The sequence below is a fragment of the Nicotiana tabacum genome, chromosome 3, assembly GCF_000715075.1.
Source record: "Nicotiana tabacum cultivar K326 chromosome 3, ASM71507v2, whole genome shotgun sequence".
Lineage (NCBI taxonomy): Eukaryota > Viridiplantae > Streptophyta > Magnoliopsida > Solanales > Solanaceae > Nicotiana > Nicotiana tabacum.
Window position 1 is genome coordinate 61346958 of NC_134082.1, and position 13224 is coordinate 61360181.

A 13224-nucleotide genomic window follows, 5' to 3' on the forward strand; every position below is an offset into this window, starting at 1 on the left:
TACATGATGCGTTACTTTTCATTTTTCCCAATTCAACTTGACCACTTTACCATCTCAACGTTAGTTGATAGTAATACTACTCTATGCTCTTTTAACATATTTTTCCTTAGCGACTCATTTAATCGGCATTTTAAACTATATTATAGGCTCATTTTTTATAAGGGTGTATTATAGATACTTCTCTATAGAATTCTAAACAACTGGTGTCTAACGCACTACTAGAAATTGGAGCTATGGCAACGCTTTTTATTGCTACGGATCCATAACCGTTGCAATAGGCATTCTACTGTTACGGTTATAACCGTTACAAACAATTGCTGGAACTACCGGGACACTTAGCAACTGAACCGTTGCAATAGTCTCAATAACCATTCCTATATATGTATATATGGCGACGGTTTGTATAACCGTAGCAATAGATATATCTATGGTAACGGTTGGATGTATTGTTACGGTCATTTTAGTTCCCTCCTTATTTTCCACCCAAAATTTTAATACCCGCTAAAATAAGGTGGGGGCAACAATCTGATTATTATTCTTTTTTAGTTTTATATCTTGTTTTCATCGAAAATATATATACCTAAACCCTAAAATATACCAAATTCTATCGGAAATTACCAGGCTCCATCCGAAAATCCCCTAATTCTTTCAACCGGAAATTACGAGGCTCCTCCGATTAGTTTCATCGGAAATTACCAGGCTACGCTCCTCCTCCATAGTTTCATCTGAAATTTTGAGGAGATCGATCGAGTTTCCAGGCTCCGAAAAATCATCGGAAATTACCAAGCTCCGAAAAATCGACAATCTCGTCCATAATAGAAAATTTCCTTTGTTCCGACGATCGAAAATCGCTTCTAGGCTCATAACTCCTCCATAATCAACCGCACCAGAGGCGGCGTGCTAATCCTTTAGAGTTTCTCCAAATCTGAATCGGTAAATATATTCTTAGCAGCTTTTTAATTTTTAGCAGCCTTTTAAATTTGTTTTTCTTTAAATTTCTTGGTTGGTTTTAGCAGCTCAACTTGAGTTTTTGTTAAATTTCTGGGTTGGTTTTTTTAATTTGTTTTTGTTTAAATTTCTGGGTTGAAGAATTAAATTTTTGGTTTTTGTTTAAAATTCGGTGGCCAAAGCAATGGTATTGCTAAGATTTCCACCAATTGAGTGTTTGAAAGAAGTGTTTGCTTGTAATTCCTGTAATTTCTACTGTTTGAAAGAAGTGTTTCGAGGCTTCTTCTGTTATATTTTCGATAGATTTGGCCTTAATTAGCAACATAATGACATAAGATGTTGAAATGCTCTTCTGTAGTGAGTAAATGACCTTCTGTTGATACACAACTGTAGGAACATTTCCAGCTCCTTATGGTTCCTTTGTCCTATTTTCATTAGTCTGGTTCAAACTATGTGGTATTAGTTGAACATTGTGATGTATCGGTTGTTTGAGCCTTAATATATTGTTGTATTAAAACTTGATCATATGTTGCTTCAGCGAACTGCCAATCATTATTTCTTTCTCTAGATAGATACTCTTCACAGATAATGAAAGATGTTTTTGGCTGCTTAACTATATGTGGGACTGACATAATCAACTCCATGCTGAAGTCTTTCACACCTATATTGGATCTCAGATGCATGGCTTCAGAATTAGAATCTTTGAATATTGATCTTATGTTGATAAAACTTAAAATTTGCACAGGTGCATAAATTTAATACATAATACAACTTTTAACACTTCTTAACTATGAAAATATGAGCATCATATTTTGTTCGACCATTATCAATTTGAAATCATTCATATAAAGCTTTAAGTATGAGGATGTGAGAAATCAACAATGTATTTTATCAAGTGTGTGATGAGGTTAGCCTTCTTCATATCAGCACGACTAATTATAAGAGTGTCAAGACAATCTATGAACAATGAGAACCTCTTTTTTTGGCTTGTACCTGCTCATCAGAGTGTCTCTCTGAATGTGATGACAATGAACAACAACTCTCAGTTTCTCCACTGCTCTTCTCAGAAGGTCTCCTTTTCCACAACCAATTCCTCTTTTTTATCTTAATAACCAAACTAAATCTCCTACAACTTCATCCCTCAATGTCCACCTGTGTATAATTGACACAACTATTCAATACTAATTAAATGACCAAACAGAAAACTTTTATGGTAAGTGATCCAGATAATATGGAAAGTTGATGCTTTTGTCGAGAATCTGGAGGGGTTTAGTCCATCTTTACTTTTGAAAAACTCTCCTTTTCTTTTATATTTTTGCTTCATTTGGTATTCTTACTTCAGTTCTCAATGATTTGTTACATGTTAGTGGATTAGACAGAAGCTGGCAAAGGCCTGCAGGAGTGAAAGCAAAACTCATAGATAGCAAAGCTTCTAAAGGTATACGACACAATATTAATTTCGGTGATTTGAATATATTATATAGGATATCCATGGATTATGGTGATAAAAGTTGGGTGAATCTCCTTAGATGGACAGATGAGTATATAGGTGGAGTGAATAATTTTCTTGATAAGGCATTTGAACGAGCTGCCCAAGGAAATGAAATATTATGCCCTTGCAAAAAGTACATTAATCGCTATTGGAATTATAGAAATGTGGTGGAGGATCATTTGGTTGTTCATGGGTTTGTTGATGGTTATACCAAATGGGTTTTCCACGGGGAGGAATTTTCCTCGAGAAATACACCTTCTCCAAGAAATGATGATGAAGGTTCTAACATGCGTGATGATATTGATGGAATGCTTCATGATACATTTAGAAATATAGAGGGTCAGGCAGGGGATGAAGAAGGAGCTAGGGAAAGACAATCTGAAGAAGCAAGGAAATTTTTCAAATTACTAGAGGAAGGAAAACAAGAGTTATATCCGGGGTGTGAAAACTTCAGTAAACTGAGTTTCACTATTCGATTGTACTTGCTTAAATCCTTGCATGGGTTGAGTAATGTGGCCTTCTCAGATTTGTTAGCGTTGATAAAAGAGGCATTTCCCTTTGCTCAGGTACCAGAATCTTTCAACAAGGCTAAAAACATGATAAAAGATTTGGGTCTTCATTATGAAAAAATTCATGCATGCCCCAATGATTGCATGTTATTTTGGAAAGAAAATGAGAAGGCCGATAATTTCTCCATTTGTGGGTCTTCAAGATGGAAGAATGTTGGTCCTTTGACTAATGCAAGCTCTAAAATTCCCACAAAGATTTTAAGGTACTTTCCTTTAAAGCCTAGGCTTCAGAGGATATTCATGTGTCCTGAAATGGCTGCTATGATGAGATGGCATGCTAATGAACGACTCAATGATGGGAATATAAGACATCCTGCTGATGGGGAAGCTTGGAAGGATTTTGATTCTTTGCACCCGGATTTCTCTAGCGATCCTCGTAATGTTAGATTGGGTCTTTCAAGTGATGGTTTCAACCCGTTTTGGACGATAAACATTTCTCATAGCACGTGGCCTGTTATGTTAATGAACTATAATATATCACCGTGGATTTGCATGAAGCCAGAGTATATAATGTTGTCTATGATCATTCCAGGTCCATTGTCTTCGGGAAATGATATACATGTGTACCTACAACCATTAATTGAAGAATTGAAGGAACTATGGGAAATGGGGATAGACACGTTTGATGCTGTAACCAACCAAACTTTTCGAATGCGTGCTGCCTTATTGTGGACAGTTAGTGATTTTCCAGCATTAGCTATGCTTTCAGGATGGAGCACTAAGGGGAAATTGGCATGCCCTACTTGCAATTATGACACATGCTCTCAATATCTCAAACATAGTCACAAGATGTGTTACTTGGGTCATCGAAAATTTTTGCCTGTTGATCATCCATTTCGAAGAGATAAGAAGTCATTTGACGGTAAAGAGGAGCATAGACTTGCACCTACTCCTTTGACCGGTGAGGAAGTGTTTGAAGAGCTGATTGAATTCAACAATATCTTTGTAAAGGGAACTAAAAAAAGGTCTCGGAGTGCTAAGGGCCCATGGAAAAAGAGATCCATTTTCTTTGAATTGCCATATTGGGTGCATAACAAACTGAGGCACAATCTTGATGTGATGCACATTGAGAAAAACATATGTGATAGTTTACTCGGGACTTTATTGGAAATAGATGGAAAGTCAAAAGACCATGAAATTTCTCGCTATGACTTGCAAGAAATGGGTATACGAAAGGAGCTACAACCAAAAACAAACAATAATGGAACTGTAAGTTTGGCTAAATCTTGTTTCTACATGGAACCAAAACAAAAAATTTTATTTTGCACTGTCATGAAAAATGCTAAATTACCAAAAGCGTGTGCTTCGAATATTTCAGAACGCGTGCATGTGAAAGAGATGAAAATATCGGGGTACAAGAGTCATGACGCTCATTTTATGATGCATTACTTGATGCAGGTTGTTGTTAGAAAAGTGTTGCCCAAGAATGTTTCATTGGCCTTGATTAGGTTGGGAAATTTCTTTAGAGCTATATGTAGTAAGGTCATAAGGAAAAGAGATCTTGAAAAAATGCAGTCTAAAATTGTTGAAATAACATGTGAGCTTGAAAAAAAATTTCATCCAACATTTTTTGACATAATGCCACATTTGCCTATTCATTTGGTGAATGAAATTAAGCTTGGGGGGCCGGCTCATCTTCGTTGGATGTATCCCATTGAGAGAAACCTATGTAAGTACACGGCGTTTGTACGCAATCGATCTTATCCAGAAGCGTCAATAGCAGAGGGGTTTTTGGCTGATGAGGGCTTGACTTTTTGTTCGAGATACCTACATGATGGTGTCAAGACAAAATTCAGTATGTACCAAACTTTGGATGATGAGTGCTCTCAAAATTTGTCACCTTTATTCCCTAATATAGGCCATCCAATTGGAAGTAAGAAAAAAAATACTTTTCTCATGGATTCACAGTTATGTTTTGTAGCACATCGATATGCTCTGTTCAATACTGGAGATGAGCAAATGGAAAAGTTTATCGAGTAAGATAAATTTTATATATGTTTATTTATATTTTATATTTGTTTATTATATGATTAAACTTGAAATATCATGATTGCAGGGAACATAAGAATTTAATTGTTAATCACAGTAGATCAAATGCATGGGAAAGAGCAAGGAATCATAGTCGGGAATTCAGTAATTGGTTTAAGGAGAAAGTTAAAAATATTGTAGTGCTAGATTATTTACTATGGCTAGCCAAAGGACCTAATATGGTGGCCAAAAGATATACTGCATATTTTATTAATGGATACCGATTTCATACCAAAGAACGGGATTCCCGAGGCAAGACTCAAAATAGTGGAGTGACTTTATCGGCAACAACTGATAGTTTTGCTAGTAGTAGGGACCAAAATCCCATCGATGGTGAGGTTATCTATTATGGAGCTATTCGGGATATCATTGAGGTTGATTATTGGGGTTGTTTTAACGTTGTACTATTTAGATGTGATTGATTTCGTAATGAAATAGATGATTATGGGTTAACTCGGGTGTACTTCAATAGATTATGCAATACAGATGACCCTTTTGTGTTGGCATCACAAGTTTATCAAGTTTTTTATGTGGAGGATCCAACTGAAAAAGATGTTTATTATGCAAGGAATAAAGTACCTGTTGATTTGTATGATCTAGAGGAAGAGAATTGTCCCAATATTGGAGACACATTTTGGAGGGAACCTAATAATGACATTGGTTCCTCCTCTAGATTACTTGATGTTGATGTTAGATGGTCAAGAGAAGATATACCCGTTGATATTGTTGATATTCCAACTAATGCAAAACATTCACATGATATGACTATAGAATCAGAAGAATCGGAAGAGGAAGATGGGTTTGATGATACTGATTGGGACTGGATGGAAGCAGATGATTAAATAAGAAAATTTTGAAATTCTTTTAAGTATATACTTTTTTGAGTGAGTGATAATGCCTTTTTTAATAAATATTTTATGATTATTTTTGTTTATTTCCTTTATAAAATTATTCTGACATGCTTCAATTTTGCTTAGGGAGATTGTTATCTATCTATTAAATGTCTTACAATATCATGGTCATTTTTGAGTGTTGTGACTAATATGTCATGTGATGTTGCTGTTTTTGAAGGTTATTCAACTCCAGGGTGATCAGAGAAAGAACGTTTCTGCATTTCTTGTCCAGGTGATTGCTATTTACACCAGGGTTGAATTTGAAGTGGGGTTTCAGTTTTTTTGGAGGTGAGTTGGATGTTATGCTTTGATTTTTACTTATGATGTTTTGTACTTTTGATTTCTAGAAGCAATATGTATCCCTGAAATGTTTTTACTTATGGAGTACTATTATTTATAATGCTCACTGTCGCTCGTCCTTTATTCTTCGGTATTTCTCTTTGTTGCTCAAAGTTTTTTAGGCCCAAATGTTATATGGGCATGTTTCAGATGCCAAAGTATTACTTTCTTCTTTCTGGTATGCTATTTATTCTGAAAGAATTAATGGTCAAAATCTCATTTCTTCAATTCATTTGTTTGATCTCTTATTTATTTCCAAGTTTGATGATATAACATTTGCCTCTCTACCTTTTCTTTTCATACTTCTCCTTTTTTCAGTAATATTTACTCATCTTATACTATTTCGCGTTTGCTTTTTTGAATCTGGCAGAGATTTTAATAGTCATGAATCAAGAAGGGTGTTCAAGCAAAAATAAAAAAATATCCAACCGCATTCCAGCTGGATCACTTGCATCTTTGCAAAACCAAAAAGTTTCGTCGTTTACAACAAAGAGAACCTCTCAAGCTATAAGGTCTAATGAAAATGAAGAAAGATAATTAGAATCTCGATCACTTGCATTTTTGCGAAATCAATCGTTGACAACAAAAAGAACCTTTCATGAAAATGAAGAAAGACAATCAGAAGCTGAGAAGGTTTCGCAAAGATCTCAACTGCAAGAAAAAGTGCGGCAAGTGCCATTGATTTCTACCTCTTCTACAACACAAGGAGTACAAGAACAAGTGCGGCAAGTGCCAATGGATTCCATCACTCCTACATCACAAGATGTGCATGAACCATCTGAAGATTCTACCAATCATGAAGCAATTGAACAATCTGAGGAACCAGGCAAGTATATATAAATTTAATCATAAAATTAACTAACAGTGGTGGTTGGTGATTATCCTTGTTTTGTATTAATGCAGGCCCTTCCGCGCCAAAAAGAAAAAGAGGCCCTACTCAAAAGAAAAGTGTGCACGATAGGAAGGACCGTAAAATAATCGTGCTAAATGAGTTTGATCAACCCATTGGTCCTACTGATGAAGTTGTGAAAGAGTTGGGTAGCTTCCTCGGCACATTGGGAAGGAATGAGACCTTTTGTCCTCTTAATGTATGTGATTGGAGGAAAGTAGATAAAAAAATGATATTTGGAAATATGTCAAGGTTTGAAGTTCCTAATGTTCAATAAGCGTTAATATTTCACATTTCTTATATTAACCCAATTGCACTAAATTTGTGAGAAAAATATGACATTCCTGAAGAGGCGAAGAATTGGGTTTTTGATTCAGTTTGTACTGCTTGGAGAAAGTATAAAAGTCAGTTGAAGAAAAAGCACTTTGAAGCATATGAGAATGACGAGCTTCGAATGGAGAATAGGCCAAAAAATGTTCCGGCGTCTCACTTTAAAGATCTTCTTGACTATTGGAACTCGAATTCCGCCAAGGTAATTACATCCAACTTTTGTATGTAATTAATTAATTAATACTAAAAAAGATAGAGAAATTGTATGTAAATGAGTTTTAGAATTAAGAGTTACCTTGGCAAGAAGAGATTCTAAAGAGCCTTTTAATAAGCTTTCTATCAATCAAGCTATCATCAACAGCTAAAACATGAAACTGAAGATCTGCAGCTGTCATTCCCATTTCTTAAACTCTTTTTCAACACAAAATAGAAATGAAAAATGGACAAAAGTTCTTTCTATGCTGATGAGTTTGGAATGAAATAAAAACCCAAAAAAGCAATCTTTTATATTAGCCTTCTTTTACTCTCGCGGTGTATTTCTGTTTCTGTATGCCTTCGGCTATGCTGAATGTCGTGTAAAAGTTAATAATTTGTTTGTGATGAAACCTATCCAGTTGTATATCTTAATATGCTCTTCCATAACTAATTTTATTTGAACCGAATACTTGAAGGCCTGCTATTAGGAAGTAATAAGCTAAAATTAATTGAATCTTCAAGTGTGTTGCATATACGTTCTTTTACGTTCTTGTTTGGTTTCAAGGTTCTGGGTGCATGGAGGATCCAAGAGGACGTTGAAGTCACAAAGCATATTTAGATAATAACACTATGCATTAGTAGAATTGGGCTAATGTGGCTGGGAATTTGTTTGTTATTTGTTGCTGCTATGTGCTCTTTGTCACCCTTGTTTGCTTCTATTTTTACTAATTATTGATAGCATATTTTTCTAGTACCATCCCTATAGGATTTAAATATAAGAAAAAGTAGATTTAAATACAAGAAAAAGTAATTTTTTTACAGGGAGGAAAGAAATTTGATGCATCATTTTAGGAATCATAGATTTGAGTTAATAAGACATGATGTTGTTGAGCTTATTTTGTTAGAAGTGGATCAGATCTATCACTTGGCTTGCCCTGCTTCTCCTGTTCATTACAAGTATAATCCTGTCAAAACTATTATATCCTTTTCCGCATCATTATTTTGTTTATATTTTAGGCGTATTAATTATGAATTTGAATAGAACAATCATGGCTTTATATACACATGCATTTGCTTGTTTATTTGCAGAAAACGTCTGAAACCAATATCGAGAATCAAAAAAAATTGAAGCATCCACACACTGCTGGCAAAACAAGTTTTGCTCGAATCATTGAGGTTTGATTTTTTCTCTTATTTTTCTTTAAGTATGAACTTGCTAACTTTGAATGAAAACATTATTATACCAGTTTTCATGTTACTAGAAAAAAAAAAGGAAATGGTTGATACTTCGGATACTCTATCAAGTAAAGACATCTTTGTGGTTACAAGAAAAAGAAAACCTGGTCGAGTATACAAAAGCTCTTATGAGAATACAATTAGTAAAATTGTAAGAATTTCTAGTTTAAAGATTATCGTGATTATTTATTTGTTCTTAATTATTGACTTAGTTTTATTTACTTATATTCTATTCTCTTGCATTTGGTTTGTAGGCTTAAATGGAGAGAATACAATCAACTCAAGAAAGTAGAGATGGTAGTGATTCAGTTGACGCGTTTGCATCGGTCATGGGATCTGAGCACCCAGGTCGGGCAAGATTGTATGGACGAGGAGTTAACAAAACTGTCTTAAAAAGAAAAAAGGAGATTTTGGATCCTTTGTAAATGCTACTGATGAGAGAATGGAACAAAAAATGGGGGAAATGGAAGAGAGGATGCAACAAAAATTGTTGGAAAAGCTCAATGCACAAAAGGAAAAATTGCTGGAAGAGCTTAATGCACAAAAGGATGCTATGGAACAAGATATTACGATGAACGACGTTACACGACTTCAACGTCTCAACCCCGATTTAAGACTTGATCCTGACATGCTAATATTCAGTGCTCGTGCACATGGCGAAGCTGCTTCTGCACAACAAGGTGCTATTCAACCAATCAATCGTCCATCCGCTGGCAGTAACAACCAAGGTTAGTCCGTAGCAAATGTTACACGTCTTCTCTTTCCTCTTCTTCTCCTCTTTTTTTTATGTTGCTTCTCACTATGCGCTCTCTCGCTCTCTCTCTTTATCAGTGCGCAAGAGTTCAAAAGAGTACTGTCATTCCCTATTTTCTTTGTTGATTTGGATTTTATTATTTCTTTCAAGTGTCCTGATAACTCTGGGCAGTAGTGGTAATTTGTACTCTGATTGGCCTACTGATTTTATTGCTGGGAAATCTGCAACTTGGCAATAGACTCCTTTTGAACACTCGTAGTAGTCGTTGTCGTTGTATTGCACTCCTAGTAGCAACTTGTAGCAATAGTAGCTGTAAGCTCAGATATTTTAACCAAACTATGAAAGGGTAACCAAACTATGAAAGGGGGAATTTGCTGAATGTAATATCCTCCAGCAATTAGGAAGACTAAGGTTGTGACCGATGCTAAAGTAGTCGCCTGTTTTAATTTTTTAATGTTTATACTTATTTTTCCTTTTTTAATAACAGTAGAGTACAGACCACTAAAGCTTAAATAGACGGGAACGAATTACCTAGTGTATTTTTGTCGCTGCTTAGATTTGAAATTGTAAATTTTGTATTCTTGTAGTAGGAAAATGTGATCTTCTGGCGGTTCTTGAAATTCTTGAGCTACATCTTGAAAGACAAATCAATCATACTTAATTTAGTACAATTCCCAACTTGTGGAATAACACCAACAAGATTATTCTGCCAAAGGAATAATTTTTCTAAGTTTCTAAGTTTCCCTATCTCAGATGGGATTGAACCAGAAGGACTATTTTCATACAAATACAAGTTAACAAGCTCAGAACAGTTACCTAAATCAGGAGGTATTTCACCAGACAACATAGTAGTGTAAATAGACAAAGTCTCAAGTTTCTTGAGCTTACCTAATGAAACAAGCAAAGAATCAGATATTCTTGTATCTGCTAAGCCAAAAATTGTCAAATTCCCACATTCACTTAACTCATTTGGGATTTTTCCAGTAATATCTTTGATAAATCTCACTTTATACTCTTTTGTAGGTGGAGTAGATGAAGAGATGGAAAGACGAAGGCCGTGATGAAGATCTAGACCTTACTTGAATTTTGAATTGTTGTAGATGTATGTTGCAATTTCTAAAAATGTTTGTTATCAAAAAAAATTAAAACTTTTGATGTTGAAATATTAAATGTATGCTATTGGTTTCATCACTATCTATGGATTTATTATTAACTTGTCGGACAATTTGGATTATGAAAAGTTTCATTTTGTATTTATATAAATTTTAGTGTTTTATAGTTTATTGTATATATATGTAAAATCTTTATTTAAAACAGGGGCACTATTTTCAATTCAATTAAATTATTACAGCTAACAAAACCGTTGTCATAGGACCTGGAAACCGTTCCAAAATAATATAAAAATCGTTGCAATAGGTAGGTCGACCGTTGCCATAGGACCTGCAAACCGTTCCAAAAATAATCTACAAACCGTAGCAATAGGTAGTTCAACCGTTGCAATATCTTAAAGAAATCGTTGCCATTTCTGTAATACCCGTAACAGTTTAATAGATACAGTAACGGTTATCGACCGTTGCATTTAACCTTATGGTAACGGTTATTAACCGTTGCAGTTGATAAGAATAATCGTTCCAACAGGAAGAGGGAAAACTGTAGCGATAGACTGTTCTATAGCAACGGTTAGCGGAACCGTTCCATAAACTCTATAGGCACGACAGCTTGTGGAACGGGCGCTGAACCGTAGCAGTACATCTATGGCAACGGTTTTCTTACCTATTGGAACGGATTTGGTGAATTTTCCAGTAGTGACGCTTTATGCAAACAAGATCGAGTTTGGCATTGTACTATGTGAAAGTGACCTAAAACGAATGTAATCTTTCATTGTTACTCCAAAATGAAATAATAAAAAAAATACCTTTTCAAGAATCAGAGATAATTTGAACAAGAGAAATATGGAAGAATTTGGCCTCACATAGCTCGTGCACTACTTGCATCGACTGAAGAAGTGCTGATTAGATATACCCTGTTACAGTGGCGGATCCAGGATTTTTAAGTCGTGGGGCTCATTGGCCTGTTATATCCTGTTGTCAAGATATTTCATCGAAAGAGAAGACAAAAAAGGCAGTATATGATATCTATCTAGCTGTATAAGGAGAAAAGTGTTACAGAGGTAAAGACTAAAATACAGTATAGTTAATCTTAATCTGCATATAAATAGAGATCACTGTGGCAGACTTTTTATGTGAGTTCAAAAGATTGGAGTGTAGTTTCAAGGATAGAATCAAGCAATTATCTTACTATATATGTCTTACATCTTTTTCTTTTTCTATCATTGTAATGGATAACAAAACACTTCACAGAAACTATAAATTTGTGCGCAAAAGATATTATTAAGCAGCCCTTGATTGCAGGTCAGTTTTCTCAATATAACAACTTCTTCAAAGTTCTTACTCTATCAATTTCCTATTTGATTTTCCTTCATACTTAAAGACATTTTATTATTCAATTTTGTAGGTATAGCTTTAGGTACCTTTATTGTTTGCACTATTATTCTATCAATTTCCTATTTGATTTTCCTTTATCAGTTCAATTTCACAAGTAAAAATAAAGAGGAGAGGGTCAAGTTAGACTTGAAAGTTTTTGGAAGACTACGTCATAAGAACAACTAGATATTCTTATGCTAATATTAAGAAAATAAAGGATTTTAGTAAAAACTTAGGAGAAGGAATTCATGGCAGTGTTTACAAAAGACAAATATTCCAAGAAAATCTATGTTGCAGTAAGAGTCCTACGTAATTCTAAGGCTAAAGGGAGATAATTAATCAACCACAATCATTATATATCCGGATGAAAGTAGTAGGAAAAGCGTACCTGATATCACTACTGGAAGTGAGTCTCCGAGCTCAGGCCCTTGTTTTAGTGAAACAAAAAAGCGTAGTCTTTTTTTCACAATGAACTTTCAACAATGATTAGACAGGAAGTTTATATACAAAAAAGTGTAGTCTCTTTTGTTAGAAGTTTATAAACTTCTAATAAGATCATTATGGAAATTATAATCATAACAATAACATGACTTCTGTAGATATAGTGCAGAACATTACCGTTTCTAAAGATGGCATACCCGAAGTTTGAATGCCCTGGTGGATTGTATATTTGCTATGCGCTGGTGGATTATATATTTACTATAAACTACTCCCCCTACAACAATTTCAAGTTCCATATAAGAGTTAGATATATATTAAGTTTTCTCCACATTAGTAAGATGTCTGAACCGTTTAGGTTCACCTGACAATTGCAAACAAAATCTGGAGGGAGCTTAGTTGTCAAATTTTTTCCATATTATTAAGTTCAAAACGCTATATGCTTCCAATTTTCTACCAAATGTTGCACGAAATAGCTTGTTGAACTAAAGCTTGATTTTGATTAATCAAGAATTTTCAAGAAATCCTTTATTTAAGGCAGAAACCATCAGATTCATATTGTCACGACCCCAACCCCGAACCCGGTTGTGATGGCGCCTCTCGTGAAGACAAGGCCAGTCAGTTTAACCC

General features: G+C 34.8%; 1 protein-coding gene across 1 annotated transcript; it reads left to right on the top strand.

Annotated features, from left to right (window-relative positions):
* The first annotated feature begins 625 nt into the window (after window positions 1-625).
* On the top strand, window positions 626-10890 carry LOC107810703 (uncharacterized). The gene is made up of 6 exons (XM_075241084.1): window positions 626-933; window positions 6109-6218; window positions 6640-7690; window positions 8773-8859; window positions 9174-9647; window positions 10697-10890. The coding sequence occupies exons 5-6, from the start codon at window positions 9362-9364 to the stop codon at window positions 10732-10734; spliced, it is 324 nt and encodes a 107-aa protein (XP_075097185.1). The 5' UTR covers window positions 626-933; window positions 6109-6218; window positions 6640-7690; window positions 8773-8859; window positions 9174-9361; the 3' UTR covers window positions 10735-10890.
* Window positions 10891-13224: the final 2334 nt, after the last annotated feature.